At 34.4% G+C, this 17,892-nt stretch overlaps 1 protein-coding gene across 3 annotated transcripts in view; it reads right to left on the bottom strand.

Moving 5' to 3' along the window:
- Positions 1-206: 206 nt before the first annotated feature.
- The window catches only part of CXXC4 (CXXC finger protein 4), a 31,520-nt gene continuing 13,834 nt past the window's right edge, over positions 207-17,892 (bottom strand). For 2 of the 3 annotated variants that reach the window (XR_009245796.1, XM_058666699.1), the window contains 2 exons: positions 11,294-11,332; positions 207-499 (listed from right to left, as the gene is read on the bottom strand). Coding sequence is in view for 2 of the 3 variants with exons in the window: in XM_058666699.1 (XP_058522682.1) it covers positions 11,318-11,332 (15 nt within the window). In the remaining variant the exon portion in view is untranslated. The remainder of the gene's footprint in view (positions 500-11,293; positions 11,333-17,892) is intronic. The other variant, XM_058666698.1, reaches the window with a different exon arrangement.

Here is a 17,892-nt window from a genome sequence, read left to right as displayed (position 1 = left end):
TGCTCAGACATGATTGTCTCTTTGTGTCTAAACACACAAAATACAACTGCTATCTGTACAGTTTACAGTACTGAAACACATATATTTGAAAATGAAGTATAGATATGTACTTTGCAAAGATACATGATTTTACAGCAGGGGTTTACCCAAACTTATTTTTTTTTTACAGCCACCTTCAAAATAGACAACAACTTCACTAATATAGCTAAATTACATCAAAGAATCAGTGTATTGAAAGTAAATAGACTGGCCAATTCCCCAGGCTCCCACATTATTTTTATGCGTCTTTTTTCTTTTCCTTTTTTTTTTTTTTTTTTTTGGAAGAAACCCCTATAGATAAAATGAAAATAATTTCTGGATATTTTCTTCAGTGGTGGGCTAAGCAGTTTCTTAAAACAAGACATTAATTTGCCCTTCATTTCCAAATGCCTTGAAAATAAGATATGCTACTGCTTTAAAAGAACCATCGGAATGCTTCAGCGCTGGGAACAGGTGTTCTCTATAAAAAAAAGAGCAAGAAAACAAGTTAAGCTTTCTTTCTATGCCAATATAAAATTAGATTTTCTCCTTTACATTTCAGCAATATTTTTAGTCATGAATATATAACATAATGACTTGTAACTTGCAATATCTAATACAGAAATGTTTAATCTTAAAAATTACAAAAAGTAGAATACTGAATTTAATTTTAACTTACTGAGTATAATGATAGAATATATTGGTCTTGAAAATTTTGCAAGTGCAGCTTGGACTATTTGCAGTAGTCACAATAAAGGTAAGGGTCAAGCTATGTACCAGTGATTGGGTGGCTGGTTAATACACGTACTTGAAGTCTGTGTCTACTCTGCAGGAAGTCTATCTCAGTCTGAGTGAGTCATCTTAGAGTCAAAATAACATGCACATAGATTTTACAATCCCATCAGGGAAGAGGAAAGAATTCCCCTTTTCTGGTTAACTTCTTACGTTAATCAGTTTTCACAACAGATCTTCATTTATTTTCCTGTTTCAAAACTCATAATCATCCATGCACACTGTCAATGTGTCAGACATGAAGCACTGCATGCAGTTTGAATGCTATGAATTAATTGCATTACCTTTAAAATAACAAAACTGAAGCCAAAAGTTAAAATCTACATCATAGTTTTTACATATAAAATCGTGATATATAAATACGATTGCAATCTCTATAAGGCTGATGTTTAAAATTTATTCAAATGATTTCTGCATTCTGGAATATCTTTTATGACGGGACTACAACAAAGATCATACCAATGCTACCACTACTACTCATCAAGTACTAGCTTTTAAACATATTCCTATTTGTAACCCAAAGAAATCTCTGACAAAAGATTTCACTATCTTAAAGAGGAGTGAGAATTTGAATGTTCACAAATGACTACATTTGAAACAAACTATGCCAACCAGTGACACTCAATGACACATGACTACCCTTTGTGACTCAAAAAAACTAAAAATGGTTTTCCATGTGAATAATTAGCTGGCACAAAAAATGAACTATCCATTTAACAACAACAAAAAAGCCTTACTTTACTATGAAGATTTTGTAAATCATAGATAAGTTTGAATTTTCCTCTTCGTGTTCAAATTACAGTAACTCATCATGTCATACTTCAGTTGTTCCGTTGCATATATTCTAATGTTATGTACCAAGCAATCACATAAAACAATCTAAGAATAAGTTTTCCTCTAGTGGCAAACAGAATACTAATTTTACTTCTTAGATCAGCCCCCAAAGACTGGAAGATTAAAAGATAATTGGCAAAGATAAATTGAGCATACACATTGGCAAAATAAGTGAATATTTCCAAAGTATTGAGTATATATACAAAAACATATACACACAAATACACACACTTCTTATAAATGCATCTTAAAGCAATGTTAACAATATTTGAATTTTGTATTTCAGAAAATACAGAAAATTTTGATTAGAATTACTAGCTAGTTAAAGTCATTGCTTATTTGCTCACACCTGAGTTATCTGACATCTTATTGTAATAATATAATCCAAAGTGTGTTAAGTTATTAATGCTATCAATTAGAAATTTAAAAGTAAAGCTACTTTTTGTTATCTGCATTAGGAATAATTTTTAAAAATTGCCTCCACAACCTTCATAATAAATTTCAAAATCATAGCAACAGAAAAAGTAAATAATATGCTACCATTAATTTAACCTAAGCTTATGTGCCGTTCCTTCCTGTTTCATCTTCTTCTTTTTGTACACACATTCACACATATATACAAACATCTAATTTAATTTGTGAAGTGCACAAATCTACTTTGCCTATAAAAAATGGTTCTTAGATTAATTTTACTTCTTACTCTAATGATGTAATTGGTTCTTCCCTTTCCAGCTTACCATGCTTTCTGGCTGACAATACATTATTTGATTCAGTTGATGAAGAAAAGCCCTTAACTACTTTCTAAAATTAACTTCTGGGGCCCGGCGGCGTGGTCTAGCGGCTAAAGTCCTCGCCTTGAAAGCCCCGGGATCCCATATGGGCGCCGGTTCTAATCCCGGCAGCTCCACTTCCCATCCAGCTCCCTGCTTGTGGCCTGGGAAAGCAGTTGAGGACGGCCCAAGGCTTTGGGACCCTGCACCCACGTTGGAGACCCGGAAGAGGTTCCAGGTTCCCGGCATCGGATCGGCGTGCATCGGCCCGTTGCGGCTCACTTGGGGAGTGAATCATCGGACGGAAGATCTTCCTCTCTGTCTCTCCTCCTCTGTGTATATCTGGCTGTAATAAAATGAATAAATCTTTAAAAAAAAAAAATAAAAATAAAATTAACTTCTGAATGGTACATATAATAATTGCATATATTGAAAAAGTTTATGCAGTTATTGAAAGAACTAAATGAATATGATAATAGACATAACATACAAATTCTAATAGTCAAGCTTCAGACGCACATGCACACACAGTAAATGAAAACTTAAAAGTTTGGGGGCTGCACAATAGCTCTACTGGCTATTCCGCCACCTGCAAGCAGAGGCATCCCACATGGTCGCCAGTTCATGTTTGGCTTGGCTTTCCAACCAATATGGAATCTGAGGCGTGAACCAGCAGATGGAAGATCTTTCTGTCTCTCCTTTCTGTAAATCTGCCTTTCCAATAAAGATAAATAAATCTTAAAAAAAAAATCTTAAGTTTGTACCAGATGCTAACATGTTGACTGATGCCAACTAAGAATAAAATTCTATATAGGTATGCACACTTATATAAATGCAGTAATTTTTAACGTGGTAGGCTAAATCCAAGTATATCTATGTAATTATAAGTCTATGGTTACAGATTTATGTATGAAAAACAAACATGTGCATATATTTCCATATATTCACATTTATGTGTACATGTATGACTTAGGGCTGCCAACTTACTCTCAGATGCCAACTGGAAGCAAGAGTATGACACAGACTTATATAATACCGCATCTTGATAAACATATTTATGACAACAAACAGAAAACATATAGAGTGAGTTTTTAAAATGAAATGAAATCCTTACTTGTCTTAAACATTTAAATCTCTTTTGCAATCTTTTGCTCCTCCTGCACTCCTTTACACTACTCAATCTTGTTTGACACATTAAAAAAAGAAAAACGATTTGAAGATACTAGCTAAAATCAAAGATCATTGTCATGAGGAAAATCAGCCTCTACCCAATCTATGTTGGCACTAAATGTTAATTAAGCAATGCAGACATAAGAAAAACAGAGCACATCTTTACTTAAGATTTCTATTAATTTGCTTTTATTTACTTTACAGGCAGAAACACAGTGACAGGCAGAGAAAGTGAGATCTTCTAGAGGTTTGCTCACTCCCGCATCATCTGGTGCTGGGACAGGATGAAGGCAAAAGCCTAGAATTCCAAGCCGGTATCTCAAGTGGGTAGCAGGGCCCCGAGGACCTGAGCCATCACCCCAGTACAGGTTTTCTTTACTAACACAAACTAGCACTATGACACTAGTTTGGGATAGTCCTATGAATACAGTAAAGCCAGTCCGTATTCTAGATACAAAGACATTATTACTGTTACAGAGGAAATGAAAAAAAAAAAAACCAAGAAGTATCTTTTTAAAATTACTTTGCTTTATATTAAGATCTTTGAAAACATAAAACTTTAAAATGATTCACTAGTAAATCATCTAAACTAAGATACATGAGAAAATTTTGAAAAAGCAAAAAACAAACAAAAAAAACCCACTGGTTTGTTGATGAGAAAAATAACCATGATCTTCACCAGATTTGCCATAAGGTTCCTATAACTAAGAGTTTTATATTATTTCAGAATATAAAAAGTAACAAAATTTTGAGAACACACACACATATATACAGTCTCCTCCTGCACAATTTTCATGAAACTCATCAATAATTGCATTCGGTCAAGCTGAGTAGCACAGCACTACCCTCACAGGTAAAATGTTAGGTTAAATTACTGTTTTCTGAGTCACTCTATGCTGATTTGGAACCCATCTTCCTTAATTTTGTAAACTTCTATTTTAAATGAGGCAGGGATTCAGCACACAGTGGTGGGGAATTAGTACCCTGTCCAGCAACACTGCGGTTATACAAATTCTAAACCACATCTGGGGAGATCACACTTTGGATGAGAGTGCAGTGACTTTCCGAATGTCAGTGATGCTCGCAGGTGATCTGCTTCCTGTGTGGCAGGAAAGCCAGATTCCATTGGAAGAGCAAGGAGGTAAAGCACTGAGTTGATCAGCATTGTGTAAGGCAGCCTTCTCTGCTCATGCAGGGCCAGCACTACAGACAGTAACTGTGTTCCCTGGAGACCTGGAGAGCCCTACAGCCCATTCTCTTCTCTCCACATATGGTGCTCCACAGCATTCCTCTTTACACAAACCAGATAGGCAATGGCCTTCGAGCTTAAAGGAATATTTTCTTTTTCTTCCCTGAATGACTTGAAAGTAAGGCAATTTCCTCAACTACAAGAATGATACTCTAAGCCCAAGCACATTTTGCATTAGTTTTTTTTTTTTTTAAGAAAAAGTAAATTTAAAAGTGTATTGATGTCTCAGATACAAATATATTTTAGTTTGGTTTGGTTTTCATTGAGTTAGCATAAAAAAAATTAAACATCAAAACAATTAGGAATTCCAAAGGTTACTACTTTATGAATCTGAGAAGGTTTCTTTTTTTTTTTTTTTTTGGTTCCAGTCACGCAGAGCACACAAACTTCAGGTTGAGGATGCAACAACATATTTTTCTGAGAAACATGTCAAATTTAATAGAAATGTAGCACCTAAAGGCTGAAAACTGAGCATGTTTAGTTGTTCATATGAACATATGTGAATTAGATATCCTATTTCAAGATACAACAGTAAAATGTAGCAGGATGCACAACTTAAGACTAATCGCTTTCACAAAGCTAGACCAAGACACCAAGAGCAAGCTAATGATAACCCTTGATGTTAAGCATTTACTTCCAAATGTATAAAACCTAAATCATGACTATGGCATCATAAATTTATGTTAGGTTAAACATGACTTCACAATTTTTTACTCATACATTTCTAATCCAAAACTTTCAGTTATTCACCAAAGCCTTCAGAATTCTTCTGTGAGCCAGGATGGCTTTAATGCAATAATTTCAGAGTGTCAATCCGTATTTTGAGATGTCATTATTACTGCATTAACAAAACCTAATTTTCTGTTTTTCCATTCATTATTAATTAAAGAAACACAAGCCATTAAATTATTTTGAGATATCTATTTAAGGTTATGAAGCATGCTTTTTTTGTAACTAAAATCAGAGAAATTTCACCTGGAGTTATGCAATACAGCTTCCTTTGAAATTTTTTGAAATATCGTTTTCACTGTGAAAAATCACTCCAAGTTTTCTAGACTCCTGGGCATTTCAAAAATTGGAAACCACAACTGTATTTAGGTCTATATCTCACACTGTGATTTGAAGACCCTAATGAATCTGACATTGTAAAAGGAAAAAATAAAATATGTGAAGAAATATTACAAATAATGGACCTGACTTTTTGCCTTTAGTCACTCAACCATATATATATGGTTTCACATGAAAATATAAGACATTAAATTTTTAAGGTGAACCAATGCCATAATATTTCTGATGGTGAATAAAACTTTTTCGATTTGATTCATGAATACTGAAAAAGCATTATCTAGATCCTAGATTTTTTTAGTGACATGATTTCAGGTGAGATATTGTATTTTATACACTATTCTATTAATATGAACAGATATGTTTAAGAGAATTAATATAGCATTAGTATAAATTTTTCAATAGTTCACCATTATGGTTATAAAATGATAGGTAGTAAGGTGAGCATCTCCCCAAAAAAGTTTTCAGCATTCCATTCTGAAACAATATATTGTAAAAAAAAAAATCACACTCTAGTTTAACAGAATCACTAGAAAGTAATGGTATCTGATGCAGTGCGTTAAGCTGCTGCTCGCTCCACTGATATTCCACAGGGTTGAGCCCTGGCTGCTCCACTTCTGAGCCAGCTTCCTGCTAACGCTCTGGGAAACCAAAGGAAGATATCCCAGGTGCCTGGGTCCCTGCCGCCCACTTGGGAAATATGCTCCTGGTTTTGGCTTGGCCCAGCCTGAGCTGTTGTGGCTATTGAAACAGCACAGACAACACTTTCTTTCTCTGTATCTCTGATAATTTTGCCTTTCAATTAAATAATAAAAAATTAAAGCAGTGACATAGGATAGATTGGATTGTGAAGTATTAATTCATGATAAAGTAAATTCACAAATTTATAGTTGAAGATAACTTTATAACAATAATGTAAGTACATACAATTTTGATGTTTTTAAAACTACACCTCACATTCTCCTTTGATTTAATTATAATGTATCTGTGTTGTCCCAAACATACTTAAGAAGTTTGAGGGCAAATAGAATTAAATGTATGAGTTTACCATGGTACAAAAAATAATTTGGGGAAGCAACTAAACTTTTTTTTACAGTACACTGAAATTAAGTATTAGTAAATGCTATCCAAATATTCCAAAAATATTTGCAACAAAGTGAATTCAAACTTGGAATTCCATTTTTCCACAACTTTTTGAGGTACCTTCGCATTTGACATATGCCAGATAAATCTTCCCTGCAACTGCAATTCATTTTATCACATAATTTTATAAATCTTTGGTATAATCACACCTTTCATGGCCATTATCCAGAAATAAGCTAAAACAACTCTCAACATTACAATTACAGGATAGTTTTATGATTCAATTTTTTAGAAGCCTTAAGTATGATTTTTAGAAGAATGAAATCTTTCTTCTTTGTATCTGAGGCAGCCACCTCAACACCTCTGTGACGGTGCAATGAGATAGTGTGGCTTTAAAGGGCAAATATAGCTAACTGCTGTAAATGGAAGGTGAATTTATCCATATGTTATAAAGAATCAATTAGGAAAACAGCTACACAGGGAAGAGTTGTGGACAGGGTGGGAGTGGGTTAGCAGGACAAGAAAAGGTAGGTTATACCATGATTCACACTGGTTCAGTAATGACACCAAATGGCACCCTCTTCTAGCCCTTGAGTAAGGCCCAGAAAATTGTATTTCTACTAAAGTTGATAAAGGACCTCAAATCACATAATTCTAACAATTAAGTAAACTTATTGGAGTAGAAATGGATGGATTGGTGACTAAAATTCTCTTGGACATGAAGCATAAACTATGATATTATGGTAATATGATCAAAATCTTCAGTTTCACAATTTAAAAAAATACTTTCAAAATTTTATATCCTATTATTAACTTTATGGGTAAGAGGAAGTGTGGAAAAATGGAAAGCAAAACTAGGATTAGAAAGGAAAAATCAGGGTGAATATTTCACTCAGTGGTTAAGTTGCAGTTTTGCACCCCCACATTCTATCTCAGAGTGCTTCTTTGAGTCCTAGCTGCTCAACTTATGATTCAACTTCCTGCTAATTCACCCCATGGCAGGGAACTCATAACGGCACAAGTATTTGGTTTCCTTCTGCACATGTAGGAGATCTAGCTTAAGCTCTAAGTTCCTGGCTTTGGCCTTGTTAAGTCCTTGTTAAGTCCTTGTTGTTGCTTCCATCTGGGGAGTAATCCAAATTAATAGAAGATCTCAATCTTTCTGTCCCTCCTTTTCTGTGTCCCTTCCTTTCAAAGAAAAAGAAAGAAAGAAAGAAAGAAAGAAAGAAAGAAAGAAAGAAAGAAAGAAAGAAAGAAAGAAAGAAGGAAGGAAGGAAGGAAGGAAGGAAAGAAAGAAAGAAAGAAAGAAAGAAAGAAAGAAAGAAAGAAAGAAGAAATGTGTGTGTGTGTGTGTGTGTATAATAAAGGAAATATATTAACTATTAACAAGCAAAAAATTTGTTAATAAAATCAACCTGGGACCTGCATGATTAGCAAGCTAATCCTCCGCCCTTTAAGGTCTCCAATTAGAATGCCAATTCATGTTCCAGCTGCTCCACTTCTAATCCAGCTCCCCGATGCTTATGACTAGGGGAAAGAAGCAGAGGAAGGCTCAAGTCCGTAGGCGCCTATACCCACATGGGATATCTAGAGAAACTTCCTGGCTCCAGATAAGCTCAGCTCCAGCCATTGTCTCAATTTGGGCAGTCAACCAGCCAACTGAGGATCTCTATCCGTCTCTCCATAAATCTGTCTTTCAAATAAAAAGTATTTAATAAAATATTAAATAAAAATAAATAATTAATAAAATAAAATCCCTACCATAGTTTCAAGAATGAAATATTTCATCTGCTTACATCTGTCTGTTTATATTTCATTCACATGTACATAATATGCATGAACACATATGGTTATAGAATTTGAAAATTGTACATATGTGAAAGTCTGTGTATAACAGTTCAATAATTCAACCTCCCCTTGGAGTCATTTAGTGACTCCTACTGAATACAGTACCTTTCAGTGAGATTATAGGTAATTCCTGATTGCAAAAAGTAGTCTTTTATGAGCAAATTATTTGGCAATTTTTGAAAATTTTGTTTAATTTAAAGCAGTCACTACATTGAATCCACTCCACCATTCTTCTATTGACAAAAATATAAAATACATGGCCTAGTGGCTAAGGTCCTCGCCTTGATCCCATGTGGCTGCTGGTTCTAATCCCGGCAGCTCCACTTCCTCTCTGTCTCTCCTCCTCTCAGTATATCTGACTTTGTAATAAAAATAAAATAAATCTTTAAAAAAAAATGACACAAAATACAAAAAATTAAAGGTCACTCAAAAATATTGAGAGGTAATATTTAACCTATCAAAGTTTCACTTGGGACAGCCTCTAATTTTATGTTAGAATTAAATAGCAGAGTGACAGCTAACATCTCTATGCAAGTCAAATTATGGCACTACTCTGAATACTAGAGAGCTGAGAATTTAAGAACTACTTTAATATTGTGTAAAAGCAAAAATAATAAATGTAATAGAATTTTTCTCACAACTGAGTAATATTTTGGATAAATCACTAAAATTTATTTTGTCCACAATTTGTCATGATAGTCAATTGCTTCCCATGAATTAAATAGCAATAGTAATTTGGGGACCATTAATTCCCAACATTTCAATCCATTGTTATCATCAAAATAATACACCTGATTAAACTGTATTTCCAAGGGGATGAGTAATATTTAGAGTTTTTCTTTCTGTTCTGAAAAACAAATTATTTTCACAAGTGCTCAAATTTACAAGTATTCTGACTTGCCTTTTTGTCAAATTTTACTTTCTTCTTATTTTAAAGTAACAAAGTCAAAGTACAAAGAGTAAAGAGCTACTTCAATTTCTGTTATGTTTTTAAATGTTTCTAAGTTCTTTGGAGATGCATTTTGGTTCACCCACCCTCCATGAAATGACATAAGCTAGCACACATTTCCTATTGTCATGATTTAGGCATTTCTCCTGCTAGGGTAAATTTCCATGTACATTCTAACTTCTCCTCAGGATATTTTCAGGAACCACCTCCTTTTCTGTAAGTATAAAATATTCCATTGTTCACCTGAAACTAGTGATATTTTAGATAGTTAAATCTTGCAATATTAAGTTAACACTCAAACATTCTTCCCTCAGATGAATGAGTTTGTGGAGGTACACTAGCTAATATTCCTTTCATCTCCTTTTCTATGTACTAAGCACTTTTAAGAAATTTTTCCTTATAATGACCTAGAAATGACATGGATATTTCTGAATTATTTGTAGAGACTGGAAGACCTCTCTCATGCTAACCACATCACTGATTTTAGTTTTAGTTTTTCATCTTGGTCTTTCCAGATTCCTAATTGCAGACATGAGAATATAATTTAAAGAACAATTTTTAAAGAAAATACTCCTGGAATAAGTTTTTCCACTATGGTAAATGAAAATAAAAAATGCTAAGCATTTCTAGTGGGCCTAAATTCCAATTCAGAACATATTTCTGTAAATTGTGAGATATCAACTATTACTACTGATTTCAAACTGTATTCAAGATGACCTGGAGCAGGTAATGCTTTTCGCCATTGTGCTGGTTTCTAATTTTCTCTGAGTCTGTAGCAATACAGGAACCTGCCTGAGCTCCCATCTTTCCTTCATTCCTTGTTTCTTTACTTCTCTTCCCGTGACATTTCCAATATAGCTTTATCCTTTATTCAAGTGAAACAACTGTTTTCTATGGTTTGTACAATATGTCTTGTAATAAAATAAAATAAAAAAGCCTTAATACTGCACTGCAAAATCACATCAGGTAGTAAGCTGATGTGCTTATGCAGATCACAAGAATTTCACCAAGGATGCATCAAGACATCCGAAAGATTATTAACAGAGTTTTTTTTTTAAATTAAATGTAGTTATTTTAAATCTGTTTTCTGTACTAAGAGTGGAAAATATAGATAGAGAACTAAGTTTCTTGAATGAAAGACTAAATCTGGGAATTTAAAAATGCCATAAGTACTCAAAAAACAAAATTACACTTAAATAGAAAGATAACTGATTGTTTAAGCCATGATTGTGAGAGTGTGTGTGTGCCTGTATGTGTGTACCTGAATGTGTATATATGTGGTTGTCCACAGAAGTTATCTGAAGTCTTGAAAAGTATAGGTCCCTACCTAAAATTTACTAAATTGAATGGAATTTATCAAGAGTTTACGATTTTCTTACTAATATTATGAGATTATGAACATGTACCACAGGGGTGTGTGTGTGTGTGTGTGTGTGTGTGTGTGTGTGTGTGTTGCCATCACAGGGGTGGAGGCATGCACCCACCTTTACTCGCTATAGACTACTACATTATCACTGCATTTGCTAGACTATTGGTTTTTCAAGCTTTCTTGATCTGCAACCAAAAGATAGAAACACATTTTACACAGCATCCCAACATATGGATACACATGTAACTGAGTAAATACAAATACTGATTGAAAGATTAACAATGCCTACTCTTACTACATGAGATGCACTCATCTTTCCTGTTTTGTTCTGTTCTACTTTCTGATGACAAGCCTATCCATCGGTTTCATACCACTGAGGTCCATCCTAACACCTGCAGTCTGAAAAGCACATTAACACCACACAAACTTAACACATCTCCATCAAACAAAAGAGCAATGAAAGGATCCCAAATTCATGTGAAAAAAACCCCAAACCACTTCACTTCATAAGGAATTTAACTCTACATATAGAAACTTACAGAGAATAATTTTCTTTTGATGGGGGGTGTAAACAACACAAGATAATTTTTCATGGACGGAAACTGGAGCACATAACTTATTTACTGTTTAACATTAGAGTCTACATTTTCATTTCTCGTCCATCTGCATACAATTGAGAATTTCACCTTTTCTTTCTTATTCACAGCTACAATGAAAGTACCAAGTATCTCATTTTAATTAGGGAAAAGAACATTTCCTATAAATAAGTTAATCTCCAGCAGCTATTTTTCTTGTCATAGATTATCCCTAATCATCAACATTTCCATACAACTGAATTTGTTTGGTGTTCTATGTTTTCAAAAATGTATTTTATCTTTCTTCCCTATGTAAAGTTTTCAAGAAAACACATCTTCTCTGGAATTTGCTAGATTTGCTGAAATACACAGAAATGCCCATGACTTCCTGCTCTACAAACAGCTCCCTTTCTGTTCTCATTCAATTTATCACTATGCTTTGGGTGATACCGCTGAACACCTAGTTGTGGTTTGGTGGGTTTTCAGATTTTATTTTCTTAAATCTTAGAGCAGGAAACAGCATGGTCAGTATAGTTTTCCTCATATTTCAATACTATACTTCTTCAGGAATGTCCTCTAAAGTATAGAATTTTAAATGCAGAAGAGATGCAAGTGGGATTCCTTTTTCCACCCATCTTAGAAATATTCTCCTTCAGTCACCCTTTGGGATGATTTTACCAAATGTTTCAAAAGCATTTGTAAAAACAATAACATAAGCTATGTGCCGATCTGCTTTCTGTAGCCCTAATTCATCCTCCACTCCACTTCACATAAGCCTCAGCACTGATTCTCAAAGTAAATGCATTGAGTCAAGCCATGAAAAAAAAAAAAATACTGCACTTCTTTTTATATTTTTCCACTCACTGTAAATGTCTATAGCTGCTGAGGGAAAGTAGACATCCACATCTCATGCTGAGAAAGTTCCGTCTATTCTAGATGTGTATTGCCTTCTGGCTTGAATACTCAGTTTTCCTTTGTTTTCATCTTCCTTGGTTATTACTCAACATCTTTTAGGGCTTGTCTCCATTTTTATTCAGAAAAACATCAGGCTTTACTGATAAATAACTAACTTCGTTTCACAAATACTCCCTTTCTGCTGATAAAGTAAAAGTAATCATGGCACAATCACTATATTCTTCATCTCATAATGTATACTTGTGATTTTATTTTACTCTCTTATGAATATATCTTTGCCCAAATCAAAAAATTGATAAACGCATTCGACGTAATATATAAAAACATATTCTCCAACCAGAATTCATGACATTTAACCACTTCGTACAAGGATTCTCTTGAACTGAGACATATTTAGAATAACTTCCTATGTCTGTCAGAAGAAAGAATATGGCAGCCAATTAAAAAGTTCCTGATAGAAATTATACAAGCACATATATATCTGTAAAAAGTAGAAATCAGTGGCAGTGGAGGGCATGTGGTCAAGAAGTGGAAAAGCGCCAAATGAAATAAATTTGCTCACAACATTGACTTATATCACCAAATAATTTGCCCAGTTTTTTCAGGTCGTTGACAACACATGTATAGGAATAAGGAAACTTGTTTATCAGGTTTATCTGTTTTCAAATGAGCTCAAGTCAAACCTCTGCTAAACTATGACTAACAACAGGTCTTCAGAAATCACACACCTCACATTTTTCTTTTGGGCCTTTCAACTATGAAAACTGTAATTATTGATGTGTTGAATTATACTTACACGTGGCTGTCTTCTCTACTTCTCATTGATATCTTTAAAATAGGACTGAAAAATTACATAGAATCAGTTTTCAAAACGTTTAATCTACTTGTAATATTAAAATGTGGCAAAGTATACTGCCGCCATTTCCACATTTCAGAGAAATTATTCTTCAACTGGTAAGTTACTTGACATGAGTCATTTTTTTCAACAATGTCTTATCTTACTAGATGGTCCCATGGTCCAACTAGAAACTTTACTTAAAAAAAATGATAATCCAATAAACTAAGTAGCTTATTTACTGAATGTAACTTGTGTCTAGTCTCATATTAGCTAATGAAATACATCTTGAACATAAATCCTTTTAAAAAAGGAATTCTTTGCTATTATTTAGTAAGAAACATAAGCTTAAACAAATAGCTTTAGTATTTAAAAAAAACCTTCTATAGGTTTGACCACATACCTAGCTATGGATTCTGACATTAAAACGAATTAAGAGAAAACCCAGAAGTTTCACAGAGGAAAAAATATTTCCCATAATGTTTTAGAGTAAAAGTTAACAAGCCTGCTGGGATACTTTTAGCCCCTGCAGAGTTAAGTCTTCAACATTATTAAATGACTGTCGCATCTGAAGTATGGTGCAACATAACTCAATAAACAACAGAAAACATATGATGCTGAAGGGAAGGAGGCTGTTTGATTACCTAGCAGAATAACTCAACTTCAACTTCAGAACAGGTGTTTGCATCTGATCCAACAAGATATGACTCAAGGATAAGCCATTCTTGTGCCCCTCCCGCAATTTTTTAAAATTCTTAAGGACCATAACATATCTTCCATGAAAATATATAGTGGACAGAAACAGTGAACTACAAATGAAGGAACAAAATCATGCATAAAATTCTCAAAGTTCAAGCCAATTACACACACACACACACACACACACAACTTCACTGTGTTGGAAACAAATTTTTATAAAAAATCATATTTTCTAAGGTATTTTATTTCTCCAGCCAAAATCACCTGAAATTATGATCAGTGACTGGAAATCACTACTAATAAATATTACAGACTTAAACATGCATTTTGGACTATTCTTGCTCTCACAAAGCTAGCCTAGAAATATAAGGCAAATGAAGAGTAGTAGTCCTTGCTCCAATTGGTGTATTTACATGAGTCTTGGAGTAAACCTTTAGTTTCACCCATTACTTTATCAAACATGTCTGTGTGGGTAGGGCGAGAGTTTTTTAGATTATTTTGTTACGCTTTTCAAAGCAAAATTAAAGTGCACTGTTTCTGGCAAAAGGGAACTAAACAGTCATATAATCTAACCAATCGAAGGTAAGCAGCAAATTCTAAAGAGCATTAACTTCAGAAGACTTTTTAAAGGCACATATTCCTGGAGAGAAATGTTGCAGTGGTTCAGTACTCAATTTTGTATCAAGAATGAACATTCCAACAATGTGCCAATCATAATCTCATGAAAAAAAATTTAAAAACAAGGAATTTTTATTCATTTCATCATGAATACATTTTTCCCTTCTTAAATAGTCCAAATAGTTTCATCTGATTAAATGAGGTGTAATGTCTAATTTGTTCATATGAACTTTCAGGATTGTTTGTTTGGTTTTGGTGATTGCTGAATCTCAAATAACCTATAAATCTTTCTTACAAATGGGTTTTATTCACTTTATGTTTCTATCTGTAGTAACAATCTTAAAAGATTTCTCAGAATTTATAGGATATGTGGACAGGTGAGAACATTGTTTTTATTTAGGAATTATTAAAATTAATCATTAAGAGTAATAATAATGAAAACATAATAATAACTGCATTGCATAATTTTTAAAACTGTATAATGTTTGAGATTCTTAGGATCAACTCCAACTCCTTAGTATTAAATTTAATGATAGAGAACCTCATTGTACTTAATACAGATCAATGCCTTGACTTCAAAGTCAAATCTTTTGAGCTTTATTATTACTATCTGTATAATTCCAACTCTTTCCCATAGTACTTCTGTTATACTCAAACGTTAATATACTATCTTTTTTGATTTTTAAAAAATGTCTTCTTTCTCTTTGATAGCCAATTTTTTATTAGCATCTTGGATTAAAATCAGAATTTATATTTTTTACAAAAATCGGTTTGGATTCTGAAAACTGTAAATATAATGGTATTTTTACATGGTGACATAAATTGAGAAGTTGGTGAGTATTTCAATTTAAGATAGGATCTACTTATATTCTATGCATACATGCTTTTTAAAAATCACCAAACTTCCTTGTTTTCAATTATTGACTGATTTCATTATTTACAGTGACACTGAGTTTAAACGATGCACTTCTTTTGTGTGGTCTACAAAAGAACTTTATTGGGAGAGAGGTGCCATATTCCTAGACAAATTGCAAAAGCCTACCAAGGCTTTTCTGTGGGGTTTCTGCAACTTAACAATCTCTCTCTCTCACTCTTCCTCGCTTTCTGTGTGTCTGTGTGTCTGTGTGTGAACCATTTGTCCCTCCTCCCCTAAAACAAACTTTTGAATTAAGATAAGAAGTTTGGAACAATATAAATGCTTCCCATCAAATCTGTCAGAAGCTCAGCCAAACTTGTAGAAAAATGAGTGCTGGCCTGTACATTCAGCAGATAAATTTTTCAGAGAGGGAATAAAAGAAAAAAGAAAAGCTGGACTCTTCCCCTGGACCCCATCTTCTAGTGCCTGTTTCTTCTCTGTAACATTTTTTCCTCCCAGCACCTCCACCAGCTTCTGAAATGCCTGGGTGGTGGCAGTGTGGATGCAGCAAGGACCAGGAGCAGGACAGGGAATCCCACAGAGTTGCTGCTTATTAATGCAATTCCATAAATCAACTAACAGGAGAGAAACCAGTTCTGTGTGGTCTCCAATGTGGTCCCAGAGAGATCAATCATGTCACCTGAACAATGTTCAGGAACTAAGAGGCTAAGGTTGCCCATGGGACAACTTTTTCTCTTGAACCATATCCCATGGGGATGTTTCTAAAAGGTAGATTATAGAAATGTAACTTCTGTGAGCATAAGAACTGAACGATTGCATTTGCAAAACACCTAGTGTTGCTATAGAACTTAATCACCTGGCTCTCCTATCCAATCGCATTTCTCAAAGTATCAAGGTAATTAATATTGATCACTTATGACACAATTTTTAAATTAAGTTGTTTCACCCAGGGTTATACAGTATTAATAAAAACTGCTAGGAACAATTAGTGGTTAATTTAAATACAGCAACTGACTAAATAGTGGCATATGCAACTATATGGTACGCAGTATTACAGAAAAAAAACTCAATATTATGTGTGTGCTATCACATTGCATAATGTCAACAGGTGATTTTATAAACATTTCTAGAGCATGCAGATCCTTTTAAAGGGAGACTGAGAAAAAGAATAGAAACAACTGATTTAAAAAAATAAAACGTCTAGAGGATAAGTTTTAAAAAATGTAGATTAAGAATCCTAACAGATTCATGTGAGTCTGCCTTAAATTCAGTTTACCCACTCTGGAACTATCTTCTTAAGCCTCCAATCTAGGGGATAAGAGCAAGTGAAGAGAAAAGGAGCACCAGTGGTTTGCAGTGATCAATCAGAAGTCGTAACTGTCCTCCAGATGTTAATCCTGCCTAATTTAAGCCAACAAATATGAGCTACTGGGTGAACACCAGAAATTCACAGGTGGTTTCCATAATGTGACCCCAAATCACTGCTCTCAACCAGGACTCCATTTATGCTCCAAAACACTTCCTCAGATGATGATGGGCCAAATCAGGGAGGAAGCCAGGTCAGCAGGAGGCTTTTTACTGACCCACACCCAGCAGTCCAGCTTTGGTTCAGGTATGTAAGCCTGAAAGCCTAATGCAAATCCAGCTGTCTTCTTAGAACCACAATTGGTGTTTACCTGTAGGTTGCAAGCAGTCATGCTGTCTTTTTCTTTTTTAATAACCTAGATAGGACCTTAGGCAGTTTTTAAAAACTCTGCCAAACAGCATTCCACTGGTAAACTTAGCCTTGAAACACAACCCATCCTCTGACAGGGAGTGGCCTGTATTTACAGAAACTCTTGACAGTTCCACAAAAGGAGAAACTGGCTTCCTCTCCTATTCTCACCCCACCTTCTGAAGCCCAGCAGTACTTTGTATGCAGGAAATTTTTTTTTCCAAACAAGAAAGGTAACTTCAATGAATTCTGTAATCAAATGTCCATGGTATTTGAACACCACAACAAGCAGTGACAAAAACAGTCAATAGGGTAAAAACACATTCATGAAACATGGACGCATCCATCAGTATAAAAGAATATCCAGAAAATAAGGCAGGTGTTTGCCTAGCAATTAAGATGCCTGTGCCTGAGTCCCACATCCAGCTCCAGGCCCTGACTCCAGCTTCCTGCCAGTATACCCTGAATACTGTGGTGATGGCTCAAGTGCTTGGGTCCCTACCATCCCCATG

Source organism: Ochotona princeps, chromosome 7 (assembly GCF_030435755.1).
Source record: "Ochotona princeps isolate mOchPri1 chromosome 7, mOchPri1.hap1, whole genome shotgun sequence".
NCBI classification, from domain to species: domain Eukaryota; kingdom Metazoa; phylum Chordata; class Mammalia; order Lagomorpha; family Ochotonidae; genus Ochotona; species Ochotona princeps.
Note: the sequence above shows the minus strand (reverse complement) of the source record. Positions and strands in the feature narration are given on the sequence as shown.